The sequence below is a fragment of the Saimiri boliviensis genome, chromosome 4, assembly GCF_048565385.1.
Source record: "Saimiri boliviensis isolate mSaiBol1 chromosome 4, mSaiBol1.pri, whole genome shotgun sequence".
Taxonomy (NCBI): domain Eukaryota; kingdom Metazoa; phylum Chordata; class Mammalia; order Primates; family Cebidae; genus Saimiri; species Saimiri boliviensis.
In genome coordinates, this window is record NC_133452.1 from 146,213,627 (window position 1) to 146,241,087 (window position 27,461).

A 27,461-nucleotide genomic window follows, 5' to 3' on the forward strand; every position below is an offset into this window, starting at 1 on the left:
CATGAATGCCACAGTCTATAATCTATCTGACTTCACTCTCAAATGTCTGGGACCATGTGGATGAAGGCTGGCAAATCAGAAAATTGTAGTTTTTATTTTTTGCTCCACACAATGTTCACCAGGCAAAAAACAAACAAACAAACAAACAAACAAACAAAAAAAACTTCATATTTTAAGTGAATTTGCTTCTAGGATCTGTAGATGAGTGGGTGTTCCTGGGTGGGGTAAAGGCAAATGAATTTGTGTCTTGGTGAATGTGAATTGGCATATGGTGTTGGTGTTGGTGTTATCTTGTGTAAAGTCCACAGCAACCTGTGTTTCAGGACTCTGTCTGTTATCCTGACCATTCAGAATGAATGCCAAGCCCCTGCTCTTCCCGGAGTTATCTTTATCACCTCTCCTCAAGTTTTATCTTGCATCATATAAACTACATTGTATTTCAGTATATTAAAGTGTAACATTAATATATAAGCTGGAGAAGCACTGAGACATTTCCGAGAAGATAGGGGATGACTTTTCTAACATAGTCTGATTACATTCTCTTTCTGTTGGGTGCTAGCATAAGAAGCTAAACCAAAGCCCAAATGAACAGATAAGTCAACACATCCCACCCCAAACCCTCAGGACGCTGGCCTGGGTTACCTGTGTTCCTCTCTGTGGCCAGTTTGTGAGTAGCCTTCCCGGAGGGTGTGTCCCAATTTCCAGCAGCTGCCGTGGAAAGCCACGTGTCCGCTAAACGCCTACATTACACCAATAAGAGAAACTAAGGAAGGGATGGAAAAGCTATCATTTTTCTTTTCTTCTTCAATTCTGGCAGTATAGTGATCTAATCACTGTTATTACTTTTATTTAAAGCATCCACTTAGGCGTTTTAAATGATGGTAAAGAGAAAGCTTCAGATTGGGGTATTGGTCAGATCGTTCTTCCTAGCGATGATCTCTTTGCCTTTGGCACCTCGCGGCTCCTCGCAAGCCTCCAAGAATTCCCGGGTCTCAAAACCTACGCGCGGCGGAGGCGACGCCTCTCGGGAGAGGGTGGGTGCAAGGAGGGGGCGGGGCTATTTAAATAGCCCGCAAGCTTCGCATCCCCATTGGCTGACAGCCTGTCGGTTACCGCGGGGCGGGGAGTCCCGGGGCTGGAGTGCGGTACCTGAGCCCGGCGCGCCGCAGAAAGCCCACGTTGGCCGCTGCGGGAGCGCAGCGTGGACAGGCGGGAGACTGCGAAGTCCGGCGCGGCCGCCGCCGCCGCTGCTGGGTGAACTGGCTCCCTTCCTTCCCATCCCCTCTGCGAGCGGGTGTGCTGGGCAGCCGGGCGAGCGCCGAACGGAAAGCAAGATCCTCGCCGCCTCCGCTTGAAGAGGCGAGCGGCGCGCGGAGATTTTGAGGGGGTGCGACGGTGCCCGAGGGCTCAGGGGCGCGGAGTTCGTGAGCGACAAGGAAGTTAAACCTCGCGGAATAGACTGGCATTTCGGGACGCCTTGTCGCGGCAGCCTGGGCCCTGCGCCGGGGTGAACTTCACGGTGGCCCTGCGATACCGGGAGGGGCGTGCGCCGGGGTGATGCCGGGCATCTCCTGCAGCTCGTGAGCGGCCCGCTGCCCGCCGCCCAGGGTCCCACTCAGCCGCCAGGGAGGGCGCGGGGCAGCGCACGTGCGCGGCCACCGAGGCCCGGAGTGACCGCGCCGCGACCCGCCCAGGAGCCAGGGCGCAGGCTGCAGCGCAGCTCGGACTCGGACGCACCTGGCCGGGTCCGCGCGCCTCTAGAGACCTGCGCGAGGCTGTGTGGCTTCCCTTCCTCCCCTGCGAGCGGTTCTTCCAGTGATTGCCCCTTCGCCACCCCCACTCCCCCAGCCTGGGCAACTGGGGGCGCCCCGGACGACCATGAGAGATAAGGACTGAGGGCCAGGAAGGGGAAGCGAGCCCGCCGAGAGGTGGCGGGGGCTGCTCACGCCAAGGGCCGCAGGGGCCGCTCTCCGGCCTCGCTCCACCGCTCCACGCCTCGCGGGATCCGCGAGGGCAGCCCGGCTGGGCGGGGATGCCGGGGCTGGGGCGGAGGGCGCAGTGGCTGTGCTGGTGGTGGGGGCTGCTGTGCAGCTGCTGTGGGCCCCCGCCGCTGCGGCCGCCCCTATCCACTGCCGTGGCCGCAGCCGCCGGGGGACAGCTGCTGGGGGACAGCGGGAGCCCGGGACGCGCGGAGCAGCCGCCGCCGTCGCCGCAGTCATCCTCCTCGGGCTTCCTCTACCGGCGGCTCAAGACGCACGAGAAGCGGGAGATGCAGAAGGAGATCCTGTCGGTGTTGGGGCTCCCGCACCGGCCCCGGCCCCTGCACGGCCTCCAGGAGCCGCAGTCCCCCGCGCTCCCGCAGCAGCAGCAGCTGCCTCGCGGAGAGCCCCCTCCCGGGCAGCTGAAGTCTGCGCCCCTCTTCATGCTGGATCTGTACAACGCCCTGTCCGCCGACGAGGACGAGGACGGGGCGTCGGAGGGGGAGAGGCAGCAGCCCTGGCCCCAAGAAGGAGCCAGCTCATCCCAGCCACGGCAACCGCCCCCGGGCGCCGCGCATCCGCTCAACCGCAAGAGCCTTCTGGCCCCCGGAACTGGCAGCCGCGGTGCGTCCCCACTGACCAGCGCGCAGGACAGCGCCTTCCTCAGCGACGCGGACATGGTCATGAGCTTTGTGAACCTGGGTAAGGATCTAGGGTAACCTAATGACGAGAACATTTCCCCCTTTTCAGCGTCCCGGGCCCAGGGGGGCGGAGGAGCTCCCGGTGCGCCAGTCCCGCCTGGTGCCCTGGAGGACGCGGGGACAGGCGGGCTGTGCTCCCGCCACCTGCGCAGCGGTGGGCTGCACATGCGCTCCCCCGCACCTCGGGCAGGGCTGCGCGCTGAGGCCCCGGGAGCGCTGCCCCCAGCTGGCGTGTTTTTGCGGGCGCCCGGAGCACGTTCCGCGTTTTTTTCACTCCTGCCCAGCTCTGGCCATGTTAACTCAACTGCAGCAGAAAAGTCCAGCTTGAGTGTGGCCATCCCGGGAAGAGGGCTCTTCAATGCGATTTTTCCCTCTAAACTGCCTTCTTTTGCTCCCTAACTCGGAGTGAGTTTTCCCACCGTGACTTTTAGGGAATCCAACAGCGGCTGGGAACTTGGAAAACTTGGCCTGAGTATGTTTAGAGGTACCCACGGCACTGGGGGAGGTTGCAGAGAAAAGTCCCGAAAGCACCGCGGAAGGCGCTCGGATCCCGGCCGGGCGGGGCTCGCTCTTGTTTGGGGTGGGATGAAAGCTCCCATTACTGGGGTAATCCATCCTGTGCTCCTGCTCACATGCCCTTGGCCATTGTCCCCAAAGGCTGAACATTTGATCAATGCAGCCCCAGCTGCAAGGGCAGAGGAAGGGTGCGGGGTAGGGGCCGGGGTTGGTCGCTGAGCTCCTCTGAACCGGTTGCCAGGCAACAGAATGGAAATTCGAGGGCGGCTAAACCGAGCTCAGCCACAAACGTTCTGTGGCAAACCCGGACCGAGTCACATCGGCCTTTCTCCCCGCTCCCGCCCCCCTGAGTTTTCTCATCTGTAAATGAGAAGGGTGCAAAGAAGACACTTCTCTTCAGAATCAGTGCCTCTGGTTTGCACTGCTCTTCATTCATAAGCTGACTTAGTTTAGTGCAGACACGGGATGGAGGGACGCGCTGTCGGCGGACAGACCTGGCGTGCAGTGGCCACGCCCGGGATGGGTGCAGCCACGCGGCGGGGTGGGTCTTCGCGGGCCTCCTTCCCGTGTGAGACGGTGGCTGTGCCCAGGCCCTTGAGTGGATGCGCAGACGCTCGCCAAGGGAGCACACGGGTCTCCCAGCGACGTCAAAGACGCCTGTCTTTTAATGGCATTACTTACTGGAATGATTCCCGCGTAGACTATCTGGGTGATTTCTTTACCAACCTATCTAAGATTCCCAACTCCGCTGGGCTTTGAGGGAGAGAACGTGGGGTGTAAGAGCCAAGAGGGCAGGGGAGGGTGTGGAGGCAGGGCGATTGGCATCCAAGTGGTGCAGAAATCCTCCTGGGAAATTCATGAAACAGAATCTCACAGGGAGTCCAGGCTCAGGGCCTGCCAGTCTGGCTGCTTGCACTGTCCGGGGTTCTGATTGGACAAGAATTTTCACAATTTATTGGACCCAAATCCAAGGTTGAGCCACCTCCAGGAAGCATTATAAGGAAATTCTCATGCCAGTCAATAAAATTTGTAGTGGGTGGGGGCCGAGGTGGCAGAGGACCAGAGCTGTTCCTTATGCTAACTTTTCTGCTGCTTCTGACTTTAATAAATTCCTCCCCTTGTTCTCTTCCTCTCCTCTCCTTCCACCCCCCACCTCCCCACCCCCAACCTCCCCAGGTTTCCTGACAGCTTTGAGGAAATGTTTTATTGCCTTTTGGGGGTAGTCCTAACCTGGACAAAGGGGAGGAAAGTTGGCACTCCTGGCTACTTCACAGAAAATCGTGTTACAGTCCTTGGGAAAGCAATGCCTGGGCTTGGCCTAAGGCTCTTAGCATTAGCTGCCCTGGAGCATCACCCGGGGCACTTAGAGATCTAGGGATATCAGAGCTGCTCCCTGAGAGTCTTTGAGGGTGGGGCACAGGCATTTTATTATTATTATTATTATTTTTTAAGTACCTTAGGTTTTTCTAATGTGCTACCATGATCAAGAAACACTGGCACAGGGGATCCCAATGTCTGAAGGAAGTCAATACATCATCCCAGTAAGAGATTAAGACCAAAGCTTTCAAGCATTACTACACCTTAGAATCACCTGGGTCTTAAGTGGGAGGTGGTGGTGGTGGTGGTGGTGGGGAACACCTTAAAAAAATCCAGATGCCCAGGTGGCACTCCATATCAAATCAGAATGTGTGGAGGTGGAAGCCAGGTAGCAGTATATTTTTGTACAAAAATTAAGAGCATCTCCCAATGTTGTCCAGGCTGGACTCAAACTCCTGGCCTCAAGCAATCCTGCTGACTCAGCCTCCTGAGTTGCTGGGACTATAAGAGTGTTCCACAATGCCCAGTGGTGTCAGTATTTTGTAAATAGCTCAGATGATTTCAGTGTTTGGAAACCACTGCCTTAGATGGTATTTGAAATTTCAAGAGCTGGGCTTAGGGTGAGTTTGTAAAGTACAGTCACATTTACTGCATTTATTCCCCTTATTCCTTCCTTTTCTGACTTTTCATGTGCTTCAGGTATATAGTGCTTTGAGTCACACTGCTTAAAGCTGGCTGTCAACTAATCCTACTAGGGTGATGGTTTAACATAGGATCTCCCTAGGGATATTGACATTTTTCATAAAGGATTTTGAAAGATATATGTTAAAAAATCCCCTGAGAAATTTCAAGAGAACTCACTCAATAGTCCAATTTCAGCCCCCAGGACAGGCTGACATGGAACTGAAAGAATTCTAGGATGGGAATTCTACCCCAAGCCCCTCATTATCCCATCACTGTGCTCCTTGTACAAGTTATAGCTACTATAGGTCCAGTTCTGGGCTCCATAATGATAGTATGAAGAAAAAACTTTTGCAGGTAAGTAGAATCCAAGCAGCATGCCATCCCACCTGCCAATGAAGCAATTCTATTTCATCTTAATCCACTTAGCAATAGGAAAGGAGTATTTCATCATGAGAGGCTAGAATGGGGTAAAATCTGATTGCCATGACTGTGAACATAGGAAGGACAGTTCATTTGAAGAAAGTTATTGTTTACCAGTGTTGGATTCTCTATATAGGGATGCTGGAGAATTAGATTTCCTGATTGGTGTCAATGCCATGTTAACTGCCACATTGCCTGACTCATCTATGAAAGAATCTGCAGAAAGATAAACATTACAGCGCTGTATTTTAAAGTACTCTTCTACCTACTAGGTTAAGTAAATTACAAACTGGAAGTACAAGGGAAAGTATTACATAGCTGTAAACATCCGACTTCCCTGGGACTGGGGGAATAATTTACTCATGAAATACATTTAAAACACCCTGAGCCTTGTAAGCCAGCTGGACTATCAGGAAATATGAATCAACGGGATAAATTTCTCTCTCACAGCGCAAGTGCTGGTCATCCAACCAGCTCATTGTTGTTTATGTTGACTGTTTCTAACTTTTTCTGGGTGAATAGGCTGGGATGTGTCACCTTATAAATGCGATCCGTCTGCTGCTGGTGTGTGCAGATTGCCTGCCCGGGTGAGCTCGTGAACCTGCATTCACTCAGGGCCATTTTCTGTTTGCTTTCTAATGCTAAAAATGTCTTGGCAGTTTAATCAGCAGCCCTGCCAGTCTGTCGACCTTCAGGTCCTAGCTTAAGATTCACCTAAGAGAGACCTTCTCTGCAACTCCACATAAACTGGTCCTGCCCCCATCCCACCCACTTCTGTACCATGGCAGCACTCTGTTTATTTCCTTCCTTGCACTTATCACAAGGAGTTTTTCTTTTTTCTTGTTCAATTTGCTTACTCATTTGTTTGTCTCCCCTGTAGGATGTCAGCCTCCAAAGGCGGAAACCACACTAACCCACCACAGTAGCCCAAGTGCCTAACATAATGCTGACCACATGGAAGGTGCTTCGAAAAGACTGAATTAGTGAAAATATGGACATAGCCCATGCTTCGAGTTCATATTTCACTGATCTGGAAGATTTGATTATTTAGAAAGGGTATACTTGATTTTTATTGAGTAAAAAGTTTAAAGTGAAGAGATTTAGGACAGGGAGTTTCATAGCATTTGAGGTAAATCGTCATGCTTTATTAATATACCTTTTTTATTAGTCATTCATATGTATATTAATTTGTAATATGCATTACATTTGAGAGTAGTAAAAACATTTAATTAAATACCTGCATTTCATATTTCACTTGTTTATTTTAATTATTGAGGTATTGCTCTCCAAATGCTAGGGTTAAATGGAAATTTAAAAAAACTCAAATAATGCTCAGAAAGGGAATCAAGGGAATCAGTATATATTAGTGCAATTAGCAAGACACTTGCCCTAAAAATACTGGCAATCTTCTGAACATAAATACTCTTGGGAAATGTAAGAAAAATGAAATACCCGCTGCTTGTATTTGTAACTAGATACAGTGCACTGTCTTTTTCTCCTGAACATAGGATCAGTAGTACTAGTTTTCATTTAAGCTGCTTGTACTCATGAAGATTTTTGTTCGTAGAAAATAAATCCATGCAGCCAGGCGTGGTGGCTCACGCCTGTAATCCCAGCACTTTGGGAGGCCGAGGCGGGCGGATCACGAGGTCGAGATCGAGACCATCCTGGTCAACACGGTGAAACCCCGTCTCTACTAAAAAAACAAACAAACAAAATTAGCTGGGCTTAGTGGCACGAGCCTGTAGTCCCAGCTACTTGGGAGGCTGAGGTGGAAGAATTGCTTGAACCCAGGAGGCAGAGGTTGCAGTGAGCCGAGATTGCACCACTGCACTCCAGCCTGGTGACAGAGCAAGACTGTCTCAAAAAAAAAAAAAAAAAAAAAAAAGAAAGAAAGAAAGAAAAGAAAAGAAGTCCATGCTTGCAAGCTATTCACAGCAAAAACAGTTTGGAGAATTTGGTTGCAGGAAGCAGTAGATGTTCTTCTAAGGAGTAAAGAGTTCACCAAGAGTAAATTTGAAATTTGGTGGCATTTCAACAAAAAAAGAGTTGTACAAAGTGTTCTTAAACTAAGATCAAAGGGCAAGCAGATACCATTGTTCAGACCTCAGATGGTGTTTCCTCTGGGTGTCCTTCTAAGAATGGGTATAAATCCTTTCTCAATGTGCTGAATCATGGTTAGTTCCTCTATTTGAGAGCTTACCTCTCATCAGCTTGGAGGAGGGCTTCCCAGGGATAAGAATCGGGTTAGTACAAAAACAATGTTCAGTGCTTTATTTAGCATATAATAATTTGTTGCCTCTCTGTGTCTTTAGAGATTAGCTACTGTATATGTTGGATTTCAAATTGATATTTTACTTGACTGTGAATACCGGTATCAAACGTAGTATGGTATAGCAAACTAAAAGACAGCAGGCCTGCTCTCTCTGCCTCACTCCTGTCTGTTTATGAAGCTCAGTTAGGCAAGGAAAATGAAGGGCATACATTGTCTTGCATCATTAGGCAGCTTTCTGTAACTTTTTCACAAACTAATTCTTCACTTTATGCTTCCCATCTTATATCAGAAATGAATTATTCTAGGGAATGACTATTGGTTTTGTTTTGTTTTGTTTTGTTTTGTTTTGTTTTGTTTTTGAGATAGAGTCTTGCTCTGTCACCCAGGCTGGAGTACAGTGGCAAGATCTTGGCTCACTGCAACCTCTGTCTCCTGGGTTCAATCAATTCTCCTGCCTCAACCTCCTGAGTATCTGGGATTACAGGTGCCTGCCACCTCACTTGGCTATTTTTTTTTTGTATTTTTTGTATTATTAGTGGAACTGGGGTTTCACCATGTTGGCCAGACTGGTCTTGAACTCCCGATCTCAAGTGATCTGCCTGCCTTGGCCTCCCAAAGTGCTGGGATTACAGGCTAGAACCACTGCATCCAGCCAGAAATGACATTGTTAACTTAGCACGTCATTACAGTTTTCATTTTTCTATTTTGAGCTTTATTCTATTCTCTTCCTCTTCCATTCAGAATTTAAGTTATTTTGCCATCTTTGTTGCTTCCAACAGTGGGAAGAAAAGCAGAAGATATTTTAATTAGATAATTGTGTTTTTCACTAGGAGCTTTCATAAATATCTGAGTAAAAGGAGCAGAAATCACTACAGAAACTCCCAAAGACAGGAGTAGACAATGTACCAAGTCCCCATTCATGTAAGCAGCTGTTAACACATTAACCGTCCTGTCCCACCCTCCCAAGGCCATGGCACAACCCAGCCATGTGCCTGGCAGGAGGGCTGCCCCAGCTGCAGGGTACCACTCGGGGGGCAGGGATGGAGGGTGGCTGGCATCTTCTCTTGTGTTCCCCACAAGGAACCAGTGAATTATGCTTTTCTGATTTCTCTGTTTTCATCATGATGGCTGAGTTAATTTTATTCAAATATGTTTTCTTTTCTGATCATACCCTTACCTTCTCTTCAACACCCTCACTCCCATCTCTGATCCAGCTCTTACTCAGTGGAAACATGTGAGTCAGAAAACAGCCCCAGTCTCTCCTGGACTGTATGAAAGTGGTGATAGTTGTATGAAGAAGGAAAACCATTACCACTTTAGTGAAAATTAGAGTTACTCTAGAACCAGTGCCATTAACCTCTAAAGTTTTGAGAGTACCAGAAATTCTCAGAACCTATATTTCACCTGTTCACATTTTACTGCAAGCATTGGAAATCAATGACACGTTGTGGGTCACTGAAATTTATCAGATTTTTTGTTCAGTTACTAGTGTTTTGAAGATTTTGTTCTTTATGCTTTTTTTTCCAATGTAAATATATAGTATTTCAACACCCTATGCATAAAGTCAAAGTCTGAGGCCAGGCTGGGAACACAGCTACCATCCCTAACATAGTTTTTCTGGTGACACGTATGCCCTAGCAACAGAAAACCCATTTGGGGTTTGTTGGTTAAATGAGTTTGGGATGACTGGTGAATATATGTTCGCCGTAGATCATAGAATTTAGAGCTTGGAAAGTTCTTGCATATCATCTAATCCGTTTGTTATGTTTTCACCACCATTTTCTCTTTACTGCTGTTACCCCTTAAGGCTGAGGGACAATCCATGGAACCACACAGAGGTCCTAGTGCATCAGAGCAATAGGGCTGTTGGCCAGGCCGGGATGGATAATGAAGGAGAAAGTACAAAGCAGGCAAGAGCACAATCCTGGAAGAGCCGAGGAAGCCCAAATCTGGAATTGTGTGGGTTTTTCTCTTAGTGGATAGCATCTTCTACTAGAACCCTACTTTTAGAAAAGAAAATGCTATGTATATCTATAAATATCCTCTTGTTTGGTGTGCCAAAGGACTGTTGACCCCAAAGAATTGTTTTCTGCTCTGAAACTGAGTTGAAAACCATGTTGCTCTGAGCAGCTTTTTTCCACTGATATCCTGTGATTCTCTTCCTGCCCTTCCCATCTCCATTATTAAAGAGATCGGGTCCATAATAGAGATGATATCTAAATTACATCAGGTAATTCCTTGATGGGTCCCCGTGGTCTCGTTATCTCAAGCACCGGGTCCCAGATGACCGGGTTGAAGAATCTTCAAACATTTTTGCAGGATGAGGTTCTGGTTCCAAGAGGGAGAGCCTTCCTGACTTTCTGGTTTATAGGCATACGCCCTTGATGACTGATACTCCTGCTGTCCAGGTCGTGATTGTCTTAGGCCTGAAACGTCCTTGTCACACAGGGCCGATTATATGTTCAGATTGTTTTCTCATCACCAGAGAGCTCGGGTGGCGACTGGGAGGAGCGGAGTGGATTCACAGTGGGCAGAAAACAGCGCCCCTTGGAGGCAGAGCCCAGGAGCCCGCTCCAGCCTGACCTCCGATATCCGCCACAGGCCTTATTATCACTCTCTTGCCGCTTGCCCTTTTACCTTCCAGAACATCTGCGTTTGTTGATTGTTGTTCCTGTGTTTACAGTCCTGTTGGTTTCCTGTACATGAACATGGGCTGGGAAAAAAAATTCTGATTTGTGTCTCAGCAGAGCATGAGTGAACCATATCATTGGGGAGAGCTGTTTTATGTGCTGATTAGGCCAGGAGATTTTTTTTTATAATTAGCCTTGCTTATTCTCTGAGACCAGTTATTTTCCCTCCCTTCTTTTAAATCTATGAATTACATTTGAAGAATCCAAAGACTGAGTTTTGTAAACTACAAAATTAAAGACTATACATTTTTTACTTGACGTTTTTTATTCCGATTTTATTTGTAGACTTCCATATAAGAATAAGTGAACAATGGAGAAGCTGTACATTTTTTAGAAAGAGTTTTTTTTTTTTTTTTTTTTTTTAAGATCAGCTTGAGATTCACAGCAAAACTGAGCAAAATTTTGCAGAGATTTCCCATGTACCCCCTGACCCCCAGGTATACTTGCTCCCCTATTATCACTATCCCCCAGCAGAGTTTGGTATCTCTGTTGCAGTTGATGAACTTATATGGGCACCAAAGTCTATAGTTACATCCGGGTTTGCTCTGAATGTTGCAGATTCTGTGGATTTGGACAAATGTGTAATGACATTATCCACCACTACAGTATCATACCGAGCAGTCGGGAAACTACTCTCCCCGACAAATCCTCTGTGCAGAAGCTGTACATTAAACAAGGAAAAGCAAGTCAATGAATGGATAAAAATTCAAAATACACAGAGTTTGGAGAAAGAGGAATAAAATATCTCGGTCAAAGAACAAATATTCTTCTGGAGTTTTACTAAAGTGGTGTCTAAAGAAGTAATTTGGATTGTCTGTGACAATGTGGGATTTATTTTATAAGGCTTCTATGTGTTGACAACAAATCCATCAGAAATCTTTCCTTCTTTCCTTTTTTAAGTCTAGGAGTTTAAAAATCTTTTTTCCTCCACATACTTTCACTGAGGTGTCTGTCACCATAGTACCTAGACAATCCCTCAGGCATAGATATGAGTGATTAAATTTCTCCCTGGCTTGTGCCTGTTTGATCCATGCTAGGCGGGATTTGGGGGAGTAAAATAAAGAAGCCTGAAGAATGAATAAGAATTATAGGAATTCTGTGCTTGCGAATTATTAAAATTTGGGTGGTTATTAGGGGAGAGGTTAAATATTTTTCCTTCCTTTCTGAAAACTTATATTGAAATTTAATGTGACTTTAGAATTAAGAAACTGACAAAAATAGCTTACTGGTCCTAGAGGCAGGATCAGGGGACTTTAAAAGGCTTCCTTAGGAGAGACTATTTAGATCAGAGTAAAACTCAATTAATAGAGACTCCATCAATCCAGAGGTTCTTTGTAAGTGACATATCAAATAGGCTTATTTGCCTTTGGACTATTTTCTATGAAAAAAAGCTACAGAGGTTAATGGTAAATATGAGAAGACAATAATGAAAACAAGAAATGTGGTAACTGAAGAGCAATTTGTTTGAGTAATGTTGGGAGTTTGTGTTTATTCCTTTACAAATATTGTACAGGTGAGACATTTAGTGAATTCTCTCCATCTGTCTTCATGTCAATTACTCACTGTAGTGGGGTATTACTGAATTCTAGCTAAATTGCCAACCCCTTATCTCTCACCCCATTCTGTACCCTTACAGAAGAAACCTCTTAAAAATAGGTAAGAGGGCCAGGTGTGGTGGCTCACGTCTGTAACCTCAGCACTTTGGGAGGCTGAGGTGGATGGATCACGTGAGATCAGGAGTTCAAGACCTGCCTGGCCAACATGGTGAAACCCCATCTCTATTAAAAATACAAAAATTAGCCAGGCATGTGTGCACACCTGTAATCTCAGCTACTTGGGGAGTTAAGACAGGAGAATTGCTTGAACCTGGGAGGTGGAGGTTGCAGTGAACCAAGATCGTGCCACTGCACTCCAGCCTGGGTGACAGAGTGAAACTGTGTCTCAAACAACAGCAACAACAAGAACAACAACAAAATTGTTAAGAGCTTGGGGCCATGGCAATGTCAGTGGGCTTGAGAAATTCTGCCTTGTTCCATAACATCTGACTTAGGATGTGCTGTTTAAAACTTCTCTGTGGGAGCAGAGATGTTTAATGGAGCAAAAAGAGAAGTGATATCCCCCTGCAGGACTAAGGTGTATGGAGGGAAGAGTGTGAAGGCCATAGGTGCCTGGAGCCAAAGATACCTGGAAACTTGCCTTTCTCCCCAAGGGCCATGGAGCAGGGCTTTGCATTTTTTTTTTTTTTTTTTTTTTTTTTTTTTTTTTTTTTTTTTTAGATGGAGTCTCACTCTGTTGCCCAGGCTGGAGTGCAGTGGCTTGATCTTGGCTCACCATGACCTCTGCCTCCCAGGTTCAAGTGATTCTCCTGCCTCACCCTCCCAAGTAGCTGGGACTGCAGGCACGTGCCACCATGCCTAGCTAATTTTTGTATTTTTAGTAGAGATGAGGTTTTGCTATGTTGCCTCAAACTCCCACCTCGGTCTCCCAAAGTGCTGGGATTACAGGTGTGAGCCACCGTGCTGGACAGGCCTTTGCATTTTTATGGGGTCTGTTTGGAGTAGAGCCTCCTCACACCAACTCTGATTAGTTGAGATTGTTTGGCCCTGTTGTTACGCATGCCGTAGCTGTCATCATCGTAAGATGATCCGTGTGCCTGCCAGGGTGAAGGCGGTACCCAGTGGGTGTTAGCGTCCCTTTCCTGTTGGTTTCCTTTCCTTTCTTTCTTCTTTTCCTCCCATTAATAAAATTGGCAACTCCATTGAACTTACTTCCACTTTCATATGTGCTCTTACCCATAGTTTGGAGCCTTTACTATGGATCTAGCAGAGCAGATTACACACTTCCATGGAGTCTGGGAGTTTTCTGCCACAGAAATGACTCATTTTCGCCCACTACAATGGTTAAGTAGCTGATTTTCTTGACGGTGCTGGAATGTGCTTATGAACGGTTTATTACAGAGTAGAGGAAAGAGCAACTTGATTAAGATCCAGGAGGCTTGATCTGGCCTCTCATTCTTAATATTCTTCTTTTTTGAAATATCTTGTTCAAGCCACTTAACCAAGTTTCTAGGTCTCTTTCCTTGTTTGGAAACTGTATTGGTTAGATCAGCATTTTCCTAAATGTTCTGCAAAAAAAGGCCTTGGAAGTACTTTCTTTCTTTTTTTTTTTTTTTTTTTTTTTTTTGAGATGGAGTCTTGCTTGCTCTGTTGCCCAGGCTGGAGTGCAGTGGTGCAGTCTCAGCTCACTGCAACCTCCGCCTCCTGGGTTTAGGCAATTCTCTTCCTCAGCCTCCCAAGTAGCTGGGATTACAGGCATGCGCCACCATGCCTAGCTAATTTTTTGTATTTTTAGTAGAGATGGGGTTTCACCATTTTGTTCAGGTTGGTCTTGAACTCCAGACTTCGTGATCCACCTGCCTTGGCTGCCCAAAGTGCTGGGATTACAGGCATGAGTCACCGTGCCCTGCCCGCGCTTTCTCTTCTATTCCTCCCTTTGAGGTTTACAAATCTTTCTCCCGTCAATGCTTTGACAAGGCCAGGAGTAAAGATGCCTGCTAACTTGGTTCAATAGTTTCGTTTGAGCTTTTACTCTCTAGCCCCTTTTGACTGAAACTCCCTTGTGTCAGACCCAGGCCTCTTTGTCCCCACGCCCACTCCTGACCCTTCTTCTGTTGTCCTCATAGATCAGGGAAGGGACCCCAGGAGGCGGCGTTTCCAGCTGCTCCGCTCTTCTGTGGCTCCAGCTCTCTTTGGATGGGCCTCCTGGTTCCACCTTACTCTAGGGACCCCTGGGCTCTCCCCGCTCCTTCCTGAGAGGGAACGTGGCTTCCTGCAGTTGCCAAGCCATGACCTGCCTGGCCGCATAGCCCTCCCACTTCTGTGCCACTAGCACCCTGCATGAAATCACCTCTGTTGTAAACTCTTGCAGAAGGGTCTCTGTTCCTGGTTGGTTCCTCATTGCTAAGGACTCTTAATTCCCTGGAACATAGTTGAGAAACTCCAGACTAGATAATTCCCTGGATCATTCTTTTAAATTTTTTTTTGGCAGTACAGCTTAATTTGACACATTGACATACAAGGAACTGCTTAAGGTGTACAGTTCAATAAGCTTTGATATAGGTAGGCACGGCTGCAACTGTCACTGCGGGAAGACAGTGAACATGTTCTGAGCTACACTTGAAAGAATCCCCTGTTCTAGGGAATGAAATCATCACTGCTGACACATAGGAAGTGTCCCATCTTTCGTCCACGCCGCGGCTCTTCTTGCTTTTCTCTTATGGGCTTTGAACATCCTTAAGAATGGAATTTGCTGAAGATATTCATGATTTGTTTTATTGGATCAGAGAACCATGGGGTCAAATCTCCATGGGGTCAAGGCTGCTCTTGGCAACAGTGATTGGCCTCTACCCTATAGCTCACTTTCCACGTTGATTTTGGGAAATAATGATAAAAATAGGCAGACCTCTTTTCTCATTTTGAAAGCAAGTGTCTGGGGGTAGTTTTGCATTGTGGTGACCCTGTCAGCCTTTTGTTTCTAAAGACTGACGTTTAAAAGATTTGATCCTGCTGAAACACAGCACAAAGATGCTTCCCTGTGTTTCTATTTTAAATTTGGGCAATCTGGGTAGGGCCCAAGTCCAATAACTCTAGGAAAGGAGATTCCAGTTTGCCCCTGACATTTTCCCCATGCTGATTCTTCTCCAATGTTCTGGAAGATTACATAGAAATTGCATTTTTTTTCTGCACAAAAATGCAAGTATTGTATTTCTTTATGGCCTTTTGCCTTAAAGAATGGCTGATGTCACTTATTATCCTATTATCTTAGCAAGACAAATACTTAGACATTTATATTTGCAAATCTGCAGTAAGCGATAGTAGATAGTAAGATAGGGGAGAATTTGAAGGTTTTCAGAGATAATTAATATTTAGAGTAATGTTAACAGAATGTTCCAAATAGCATCCGGTCATATAATAGAATAGTTTTGTGAAATAACATAACCGCCCCTTACCTGCCCCCCATTCAGGGGGTTTACTCTTTCCTTCCCCCTGTCTCCTCTGTTCTTGTGGTCTGACTTCCATCCCCATCCCTCTGCTGAAAGTGCTTCACTGAAGGCAGCTAATGACAGTGTCCTGAGTCCTCACCCTCCTTTCCAAAAACCTTTATCACCTTGACGATGCTTTTTTCCCCACTGGGCTATTTTTTAGCCCTTCCAAAAAAAAATCCTCTCCTTAGTTTCACGATACTGCCTGCTCACTCTTGGTTCCTTTGCTGTCTTGAAGACTGCTGCTGAATTTGGGGATATTTTCTGAAATACAACAGAAGAATCAGAAGGTTGGCATGTGGCATGAGACCTGCACACCGGGCTGAGACAGGCCAGGCAGGGAGCTGGGCATAGGGAGGAATTCACACCGAGTTGCAGGAGTGAGGAGTTAACATGTGGCCATAGATCAGGATGATGGACAGGTACCAGGCTCCCAGGTGACCTGCCACCAAGGCTCACTTGATAAATGGGCAAAATCACAGGGCAGAGTGTGCTGGCTGGATAACAGTATATGGACAGATGAGCAGAGGAGATGAACTTGGACAAGGTGGACCTCAGAGACATCAGCTTAATTCACTGGCCACGGGAATTGGTGGCCTGGTGGTAGCCAGTGTGTTCAGAAAGTCAGATGCAGCTGCAGAGATGTCCCCCAGTTGTGAGTGCCTCCTCACGTGTTTGCCTTCTCCTTCATGACCCATCTGTTCAGAGTGCGCCCCAAGTATGGTCTCATCTCAGAATCATACAGTACCGGCGCTTCTCAAACTTTGTGCGAGAACTACTTCGTGGACCCATACTTTTGTAAGCTTCATTACAAATGCATTTCTAAAAAAATGACATGAAGAAAATCCAAAGTACATTCAAAATCAAGCCTCAACTTTCAGCCATTAGATTCCATTTGTAGAAAGTTGTCAGTCAACTTGCTATCAAACTGTTTAAACCCTCCATTTCGGTTCTATCATTGCAAGCTGATAACGAAGTTTGTGGATCAGCACAGATGGATTAACAAGCAGCTTCTTGGACCCCACCCCAGACTTGGGGGATCTGGGTGTGGGAATCTGCATTTTAACAAGCGGTGACTGAGTGGGAACCACAGTGCTAGTTACCTTCAGGCTTACCTTCAATCTTGCCCTTACGCACACATCAAGTCAGTTGCTAGGCTTACTGATTCTGTTTCTGAAATCTCTTACTCCCATCCCTGACTTCCCATCCTCTTTTCCATCTATCCCTAAGTTCCCCACACAAGGTCTTTATCATCGTTGGCCTTAACTTTTGCACTGGTCTCTGCTGCGAGTCTATCCCTGCATCCCCACTGGGTTGGCTGTTCTGTGGCGCAGGTGTGATGTGTTAGTCCTCCTCCATCACCTTCATGGGCTCCTGTGTCCACTGGATTAAGCTGATGTCTCTGAGGTCCGCCCTGTCCAAGTTCATCTCCTCTCCTCATCTTTCCTACACTGTTATCCAGCCAGCGCCCTCTGTTCTGTGATTCTGCTCATTTACCTAGTGAAACTGCCCGTTGCCACATTCTCAATTCTGTTTTTTTTTAAACCCCAGCTCAAATGCCATCTTGTCAAGAAGGGCTTTCGGAAATTTGCTTACCCACGTGCCATGACTTTTTGGAAGAACATTTGGGGCTAAATGACAGGGGACTTGTCCTATGCACAGAGGCATACAGCAGCATTCTTTATTTTTTTTTTTAGAGACAGGATCTCTCTCCCTCACCCAGGTTAGAATGCGGTGGTGTGATTATAGGTCACTGCAACCTTGAACTCCCGGACTCAAGTGATCCTCCCACCTCATCCTCTTGAGTAACTGGACTACTAGGCATGTACCACCATGCCTGGCTACTTGTTTTAATTTTTTGTAGAGATGGGGTCTCACTATGTTGCCTGGGCTAGTCTCAGACTCCTGGGCTCAAGCGATTCTCTTGCTTTGGCCTCCAAAAGTGCTGGGCTTACAGGCATGAGCCACCAGACCCAGCCTAGAACAGCATTCTAATTTCTGATGCCTGTTTGCAGATAAACTTTATGTGGCTTCGACGAAGGAGTTGGGAGCCTGGAATTCCAGTGTTTCCTCTGCTACCCCTCAGCTGTGAGATTTGGTGAATCACCTTCAACACCAACTTCTCTGATTCCTATCCTACAAAAACATTTTATTCATCTTTGACACATCCTCCTCCCCCCAAGTGCCTAGCATGGTGCCTTTCTTCATTGAAAATAAGTAGATGCACATTGGATAAATGTAGGTCAGTTTCTCAAAACTGGTGTATGCAGTCTACTTCCTTTCTCTCATTACAAATAACATCAAGCATTTGAATGAGAGAATTAAAAACTGTGAAGCATGTGTGCCGTTAGAAGAAATGCTTATTAGGTTCTGTGTGCGGCAGTAGTTATAAAAAGGGAAAAAGAGAAGTTACCTTCTTGCAGGGTTTATGTTCTGTGACTTTCTAAAATTTTTTTAAAGGCCTCGGGAAGAAGAAATACTATTTTCCTTCTATCTGATGTCATTATGACTTTAATAAGTATGATTACAAGTCAGAAAGACATGCCACCGAGTCTAAATTTAAATTTCCTGGCTGTGCCAGGCAGGAAGCTTCGAGCGTTCGTGCATGCAAGGAGGCACGACTCTTCACGCAGGTGTGATGCAAAATACTTATCTTGTCAGTTTCCACTTCAGGTTGGCAGGCTTGGCATACATTGTGAAGGTGTTAGACATTCTGTTTACATAAGGACTGAGGGGTGACATAATGTCTATTGAAGCAAAGTCACTTAGCTCCCCACTAGGCAACAGGGAGCATTTAAAAACTGAAAACTGATCAAAGCCCTGGGCAGGATTGAGATACCTTTACCCAGGGGGCGGGTGGTCTTTTGGTTCGTTGCCTGAAACAGATGTGCATTATTGCCTCAGTGTATTTCCAGACCATTGGTGAAATGAATCAGGCAGAATTAAACCCTGAGTGGCCAATCCGGAGAGCCTGCTTAAGTGGGCACAAGTGTGTCCAAATAGGTTGGAAAAAATGGCAAATCAGAGTAGGCACATACAAGATGTGATGTTTCTCTTTTTATAGACTGCTATAAAAGTTGTTTAAAATTAAACAACTCTTCAGTACTTAAATTATGTATAATGAGACAGGTAGGTCCTGGAACAGAGACTTCCCCCCACTCTCCTTATCCCACTTAAATTTTGCCCTACCTACCAGAGTATGTGAGACATAAACACTTTCATTTCCAGGATATAGTGTAGTCTTAGGTTGGAGCAAAAGGAGAGAGAGCGGTGGCTTGACACAGACCACAGAAGTAGCAAATATCTTTCACGTTTTGTTCCATGAACTTCAAGGATGTATGTAGCCAAGGGACAAATGAAAATAATTTCAGATACATCCATCCCATCAACTGGTAATCTTGTGTATTTTGTACTTCCAAAATATACGTAGATATACAGGAAGATGTGTGCTATATTGTATACTCCCTCTACCCCCCCCACCCAAATAAATAGTTTATTGTTGTTTTGCTTTTTAGTTTGGGGGGCCTATTTAGGAATGAGCAATAGTATGTAATGTTGCATTACTCAGGGTTTACAAGGTTAGTGTGTCTTGACGACTGAAATATCTGCACCCTCTTTTTCCATTTGGCTGGCTTCTGTTAGAATCATTTATCTTGTGCCTGTAGGGTGCAATCTAACTAGGGCATTGCTATTCTCCTCTCAGTGTTGGATGACATGAGATGCTCTTTTCTGAAGCCAGTGGGTTGGGCATCTCTGATTTCTCATTCACCTAGAGGACTTTGTTTTCAGGGCAGGATAAATGCTTGTTTAGTCTCATGCACGCTCTCCCTGCCTCTCTCACTGAGCGTCATGTTTTCGTGGCCCCTCGGTGCTTGAGGCCTGGCTCATAGGAAGCTGAACTCAGAATCAAAACTTCTCCTGAGGTGCCACCTAACATCACTAACCCCAAAGATGACCGGGGTAGCCCTGTTACCACTACACAAATAAAATATGTCACCAGAACATTTCACTGAGATGAGGAATTTATTTCCATGATTCTCTAAGGTTCAACTATAGTACATGCTTTTTCCTACTGGGCAGCAAACATGTTTTACTAAACTCTTACCTAATGCTTTTTGTTTACAATTCCACAATGAATTCCTGGCTTCCTTCATGTTGATTCCTACAAATATTGTGATTTACTTCCACACCTTTTTGAGGAAGCAGATTCCAAGTTGTGATGCATCTTTTAACTTTTGCCAACCTTTTATTGTGAAAAAAATTTTAACATATGGAAAAAGGGGAAGATTTTACAGCAAATATTGGTATACCCTCTGCTTAGATTCTATGATTAACATTTACTGTATCTGCTTTATCGGGTATCTATTCTGTTTATCCATCCACTTTCCCATTCAGCAGTCTAACTGTTTTTGGATATATTTTAAAGTTGCAGATATCACCTGGCACAGTTGCTCACACTTGTAATCCCAGCACTTTGGGAGGCCAAGGCAGGTGGATCACCTGAGGTCAGGAATTTGGTCTCAAACATAGTGAAACCTTGTCTCTAACAAAAATACAAAAATTAGCCTGGTGTGGTGGCGGGTGCCTGTAGTCCCAGCTACTCGGCAGGCTGAAGCAGAATTGTTTGAACTCAGGAGCCCGAGGTTTCGGTGAGCCGATCTCACCACCGCACTCCAGCCTGGGCAACAGAGTGAGACGCCAACTCAAAAAAACAAAAAACAAAAAACAAACAAAAAGGCTGGGTGCTGTGGCTCACACCTGTAATCTCAGCACTTTGGGAGGCCGAGGCAGGTAGATCACAAGGTCAGGAGATTGAGACCAGCCTGGCTAATTCAGTGAAACCCCGTCTCTACTAAACACACACACACACACACACACACACACACACACACACACAACACACAGTTGCAGACATCAGTACACTGTTTTTAAAATAATTCTGCTTGCATGGCATTAAAGTTCAATGTTTATAATTTTTTGAGGTAAAATTTCTATACAGTGAAATGCACATTTCTTAAGCATACCATTTAATGAGTTTTGATGAGTGTATACACCAGTGTAACCCAAACGTCTGTCAAGATACAGAACATTACTAGAAAGTTCCCTCATGCTTGTGACCTGTCCTGAGCATGGGTGGTCCAGGAATCACCCAGAATTGAGGACCATGCCTCTCTTCATCTTTCCTTTCCAAGGTCCCGTCCTTTCTGGGATGCCCCAAATCTGTTCTCTGGTTCTCCAGGCAAAAAGATTGTCAGCTTTCTGTTGGCATTTCTGCTGGGCAGACTGATGCAGTCCAGGCCCCACCTTTAAGCTAGAAGTCACAAAATTGGGAAACACATCCCATGCTATGTTCTGCTTCCAAGTGTTGATGCCCAGAATGTGCCTGGTTTTGGTCAACCTCCAGAGCCTTCAGGTAGCCACATGTTATTTTTTTAAAATTGTTTTTGCCAGAGTTTATGTTTCTAATCTGTGAGCGGGTCAGTCCAATAGGATCTTATTGGCCATTGCCTGAATGGAACTCTGTTCATTGGTTTAATAATTTTTGTGTGTACAATGCCCAAAAGATGTATTTATAAAAGGATTTCACTGGGATGCTGAGGTGGGTGGATCATGAGGTCAAGAGATCGAGACCATCCTGGCCAACATGGCAAAACCCCCGTCTCTACTAAAAATACAAAAAGTAGCTGGGTGTGGTAGTGCACACCTATAGTCCTAGCTACTCGGGAGGCTGAGGCAGGAAAATCTTTTGAGCCTGGGAGGTGGAGGTTGCAGTGAGCCGAGATTGCCCCACTGCACTCCAACCTGGTAACAGGGTGAGATTCCATGTCAAAAAAATAAAAAGTAAAAAAGAAAAAAAAAAAAAGGATTTCAAATAGCCTATGAAGGAAAAAGTGTATAGGTCCTGTTACCACATTGTGTTATGTTCTGGGAGATGCAGTGACAGTGTGTCTAGCCAAATGGAATCTGAGTACTAGTTGACATGCCTTGAACGAAGTGGTTTTGTTTTTCTTTGTTTTGAGTTAGAGTTCGCTCTGTCACCCAGGCTGGAGTGCAGTGGCACAATACTGGCTCAAGGCAGCCTCAAACTTCTGGGCTCAGGTGATCCTCCCACCCTGGCCTCCTGAGTAGCTGGGACTACAGGCATATACCACCACACTCAGCTGTTTCTTTTTTTGTAGACATAGGGTCTCATTATGTTGCCCAGACTGGTGTCAAATTCCTGGCTTCAAGTGATCCTCCTACCTTCTCTTTTCAAGACACTGAGATTACAGGCATGAGCCACCATGTCCAGCCTTAAATAAAAGGGTTTTTAAACTCAGGGAGTGTCTTCAATATTAGACATGACAGAGTTAATATGGTTGTCCAGTGTTTACTGAGCCCTTCCAAGGCATGCGGTGAGCACTGGCTGTAGTAGGGAGGGGGCAGGATGAGGATACAAACGATGGGGAGATGTCGTAGCTGGCTTGAGAGAAGGAGGCAGATGCACAGAGAGCTGGCCCAAACAGAGCATGATGGTGTCTATGACAGAGGCAGAAAGAGAGGCTGGGCTTGGTGGCTCACATCTGTAATCCCAGCACTATGGGAGGCCGAGGCGGGCAGATCACTTGGGGTCAAGAGTTCGAGACCAGCCTGGCCAACATGGTGAAACCCCATATCTAATAAAAATACAAAGATTTACTGGATGTGGTGGCGCACACGTGTAATCCCAGCTACTTGGGAGGCTGAGGCAGGAGAATTGCTTGAACCTGGAATGAGCCGAGATTGTGCCACTGCACTTTAGCCTAGGCCACAAGAGCAAACGTGTCTCAAAAAAAAAAAAAAAAAAAAAAAAAAAAGAAAGAAAGAAAAGAAAAAAAAGAAAGAGAATATTGGGAGAGCGCCAAGGAAGGTGTGGTTAAGTTCGGGGGATGTGACATTCAGGCTGAGTGTGGAAAAAGAAGGTGGAGTTCTCTTGGTAGGTATGGAGGGAAATGGATTCCCACCCAAGGAATGCGTCAGGTGCAATGTCGATTGGTGGTGCTCTGGGAGCAGTGAGAGGTCTGAGGTGCCTGGATCCGAGCGTGAGTGGCCGATGGTGGTGGCACAGGACTTGGCTGGGGAAGAGACTGCAAAGGTAGGCTGACGCCAGATGGTGAGGAATGGTGGAGCCAGTCTAAGGAGTTTGGACTCTCTTTTGTAGGCAATGCGGAACTATTTACAGCTTTTTAGTAAGACTGTGGAATGACTGATGTGTGCTTTGGGAGATATTCCTGGCTGCAGTGTGAAAGAGGCCTCAAATGGGTACTCCATTTGGGGTTATAAGACTAATCAGGGCATTTTTGCAATTGCCTAGGAACCCCCCCCCCCGCCCCCGCCAAACATGTATAATCTGTATTTATAGCATTTGAGGGTCTTTTTGAAATTTTAAAATAGTTTACATATTTTCTTTTCTGCAAATAAATTTAGAATGTTTAATCAAGAGAGGCAATTAGGTGACAAATTCGTGAATAGCACCCAAGAGGTTAAAACTTGTAGAAAAAGTACTAATTCCAGTAACTAAAATCCGAAAGGTTATGATTTAAGTAGGCATTTACGTAGACTTAACCAGCTCCTCCTGGAACTCTTGCCCTCATTCCTCTTTACAATTAAAAACACACATTTGCAAGCGGGTTGCTTAGAATTAGGAGTGTCGTCTGCTGTCGGGGTGCAGACGATTTTCCCATCTTTGAAGCCAGTTGGTCCACAGGGAAATTTCATCAATGGGCTTAGCCCTGTTCACAGGTGCTCAGCCACTTGAACTGACCAGATTGCAATCCAGCTTCATTTTCCACCTGGTTTGTCTCCACTCTGTTGGCCAACTGACACCTGTTCCAGGTAGCATGAGAGAGAGCTGTCGTCTCCTGGGGGTGGGGATTAGTCAGTGCCAGTTCAAACTGGTGACACACTTTCCTCCTTTCTACCTACTGAATGAATCACATAAGGCCTGACACTTAAGACAGTTTTATTTACTGAGTACAATCCACAGAGCTTCACAACCTCGGTTCACAAAAACAAGGGCAACCCTGTGTATAGGAGATGATTTAGAGAAGTTTAGATGTTCAAAGTCAGTGTTTGCGGTAGGCAGGATCCCAGCCCTGTGGGCTTTGCCTCCTGGTGTTACGTCTGTGAATATGCTACTTATATAGCAAAAGGGAGTTATGGTTGCTGAGCAGCTGGCCTTAAAATTGGGAGATTATCCTGGATTATTAACCACATAGGCCTTTAAACGTGGAGACGAGGAAGGCAGAAGAATCAGAGGGATTTGATGGAAGAAGAGGCAAGAGGGACTCGAAACATGAGCACCTTGGGAGATGAAGGAGGTGGCCCCCAGACTGATGAATGCAGTGGCCTCTGGAAGCTGGGAATGGCCCTGAGCTGACAGCCAGCAAAGAAATGGGGAGCCCAACTGGATTCTGCCAACAACCTGAATGAGCAAGGAATTGTATCCTTCCTCTTCCCTCCACAAAGGAGCACAGTCCTGCTGACACCTGGATCTTAGCACAGGAGACCCCTGTTGATCTTTCTTTTTTTTTTTCTTTTTCAGACAAGGTCTTGCTCTGTTGACCAGACTGGAGTGCAGTGGTACAATATGGCTCACTGCAGCCTCAATGTCCTGGGCTCAAGCGATCCTCTTCCCTCTGCCTCCCCAGTAGCTGAGAGTACAGGCATGTGCTACCTTGTCTAGCTAATTTTTAAATTATTTTTTTGTGGAGAGGGGGTTTCTCTATGTTGTCCAGGCTGGTCTTGAACTCCTGGCCTCAAGCGATCCTCTTGCCTCGGCCTCTCAAAGTGCTGGGATTACAGGCGTGAGCCACCGTGCCTGGCTATGGACTTATAACCTGCAGGCCTGTGAGAGAATACATTTATGTTGTTCTAAGCTGCTCGGTTTCAGAAGGCAGCAATAAGAGATGAATACAATGTTATTTATACAGGGCTTTGTTCGCTTGGAACCTTTTAAACTGGCGTGATCTGAGATGCTGGCCTTTGATCAGCAGGTGCTGGAGTCAGACTGTGTTTGAATATGGGCTTTACCCTTTAGAGGGTGTATGGCTTTAGGTGAGTTTTCCTCTCTGTGCCCCAGCTTAGCACCTGTGAAATGGAACTAATAACTGCATTTAGTTCTCAGGGTGGTTGGGAGGATTAATTGAGATACTACATGTAAAGAGTCTAGTCCAGTGGTTGGTACCTCTTAAGTACTCAGTAGTTATAAGCTTTTATTAGAGTTGTTTGCAATAAAGGGCCATTAGTACCTGTCATACTATTTCAGACATCATCCTCTTATGCTGAGCGTAGGAAACCATGAAAAAGAAAACTGGAACACTTTGGACAGCACTCACTGACTTCCTACATTCTAGAAAGCTCTTACATATGATAGACCCTCTGGCACTGGGGCAGGTCATGCTTATGCGAGAAACCTATGAAGCTGAAGCATTATGTCAATACAAGGTAAAATGAAATAGGACCCTTGGGGGCTAACCAGTTTGGAGGATCACAAATACCCTGTGAATAAGCTCAGTTCCTACAGTCAACTTCTGACTGGGGTGGGAGATATTTGCCATATTAAGCTTACCAAGGTGAATGATCCATAATAATTGTCGAAGTCCAGATAATCATCATGTTCTGAGAAACATTTTCAATTCCTTAGTCGTGTAATTCAGAATTTCATATTCCCATAATTTCCATAGTCCTCTAATTTTCTTGCTTCTCACGATACCCCCGTCCCTAGGATTGTGAATTTGCTGCTCTGTTATGATGATGTCCTAATCCTAGAATCAGTAGAGGAGGAATCTGTCAAAACAAAGAATCTGGAAATTCTGTATTATGTAGCCATATCAGGTGTCTTAGTAAAAGAAGAAAGACCTGTAGTACCACCATGTTGATCCTCCACATCAATGCTACTGATATTCTACCCTTCAGGACAAGAGCTTAGCACTTTCCTGCAGATTTCCATGGCCTGTTTTGTGTTTCGTCTACATCATTGTGTGTTTCATTTACAAAAGGCAATCACTGATGAACCCTTACACCTCTGCCGGGTAGGGGTGGAGCTCAGGACTCCACATCATCAATATGCTTTGCAGAATAGGAAGCTGTGCTTAGCTCAAATTGCCAGTCCCAGGAAAATTCAGTATTTTTCTAACCAACTGTTGTTTTATCTTCTGAGTATCAAGACACTTGTAAATGATCGTGTTTCTACATTCTTTGGTCACTGCAAAACTCAGAGCAACCTCTGTTTATCATATGGTGCTTATTTTCCTCTATTAACCGTACCGTATTTGCCTGCCCCATTTTCTTTCTTTCTTTTTTTTTTTTTGAGACGGAGTTTCGCTCTTGTTACCCAGGCTGGAGTGCAATGGCACGATCTCGGCTCACCGCAAACACTGCCTCCTGGGTTCAGGCAATTCTGCCTTAGCCTCCTGAGTAGCTGGGACCACAGGCACGCGCCACCATGCCCAGCTAATTTTTTGTATTTTTAGTAGAGACGGGGTTTCACCATGTTGACCAGGATGGTCTCGATCTCTTGACCTTGTGATCCACCCGCCTCAGCCTCCCCAAGTGCTGGGATTACAGGCGTGAGCCACCGTGCCCGGCTTGCTTGCTCCATTTTCACTTCATTTCTATTTCCACATCTGTTCAATGTTTATTCCATAAAATGGTGTTTCTATAAGTTGTCTCCAATCTATTTTCAGAATGAGGCAGGGGCAAAACAAATTACTGCTCAAAATCAGTAATAAATGGTCAAAGGAACTATAACCTGTTGTCATGGGAGCCAGTGGGTCCCACACCTATCTCTATGGCCATGCCTTTGGGACTATACTCTGAGGATGAGCCTGTACCCTGTATTATGTCACTATGTGTGTGGGGCTGGAGTCTTTTGCCAAGTGGTTATGTATCATGCACAGCCCTGAGTGCCGATGCGACACCGTGACATCACCTGGTTGATTCATTGTGAAGGCGTTACTACTAGGTTTGACTTGACATTAAACTTTCTTAAAGTATGGTTCGTGGATAATGGACATCAGAATCAATGGAAGGGCTTCACGCCTAGAGATTTAAATTGAGTATGTCGGATCTGGGACCAAGGAATCTGCATTTTAAGAAGCATCCCAGATGTTTTTTTTTTCTTTTTTGTTTTCTTCTTCTTTTTCCCAGATGGTTTTTAATCAAGTGGTTCATGGACCAGATTTTGAGAAGTCCTACCTTAAAGGATGGGTAGGATTTAAAGAGGCAGGGGCGTGCACTTCAGAGGCTAGAACTGGTAGAAACAGAGGCACAGAATGTGACAATGGGCACAGTGGGTGAGACAGGATGCTTAAGGGTGGGTGCCATGAACACTGAGGGTACTTTTACTCACTGTCAATGCCATTTATATATCTGCATTAACATTGAAACATTCAACGTCAACATTTGAGCGAGCTAGCTCAAACATTTAACATGCTATGTGCCCTTAAACATCTGGGTGCCTACTGTTTTATTCTTCCACTAGCCCTTCTACCTGAATTTCTAGAATACAATGTGTGCTGGCTGATTAGCCACATGCCAAGGATCCTGAAATATTAATGCCATATTCATCTAAGAGCATGTTGTTCCAAAGGAGAGGCTGATGTGTAGGTATAGGGAACTTCTGAACTACAGAGGCACTATGATAGAGATATGTTTAGGGGAATATCAATGAGGAAATGATAAGGGCAGGATGAGGAAGCAGAGGAGTTCTGAAACTGAAAGCTGAGTAGATATTTTTCTTCAGAGTTTCTAAAATGGTGCAGTGCAGTGTTTTAGCTTAACATTCCCATGGCGACTTTTGCAATAACAATAACTTTT

At 45.8% G+C, this 27,461-nt stretch overlaps 1 protein-coding gene across 1 annotated transcript in view; it reads left to right on the forward strand.

Annotated features, from left to right (window-relative positions):
* The first annotated feature begins 1,124 nt into the window (after positions 1–1,124).
* BMP6 (bone morphogenetic protein 6) overlaps positions 1,125–27,461 on the forward strand; it is a 164,979-nt gene continuing 138,642 nt past the window's right edge. Inside the window, exon 1 of the mRNA XM_003927362.4 lies at positions 1,125–2,681. Within this exon, the coding sequence (XP_003927411.2) occupies positions 2,033–2,681 (649 nt within the window). The 5' untranslated portion in view covers positions 1,125–2,032. The remainder of the gene's footprint in view (positions 2,682–27,461) is intronic.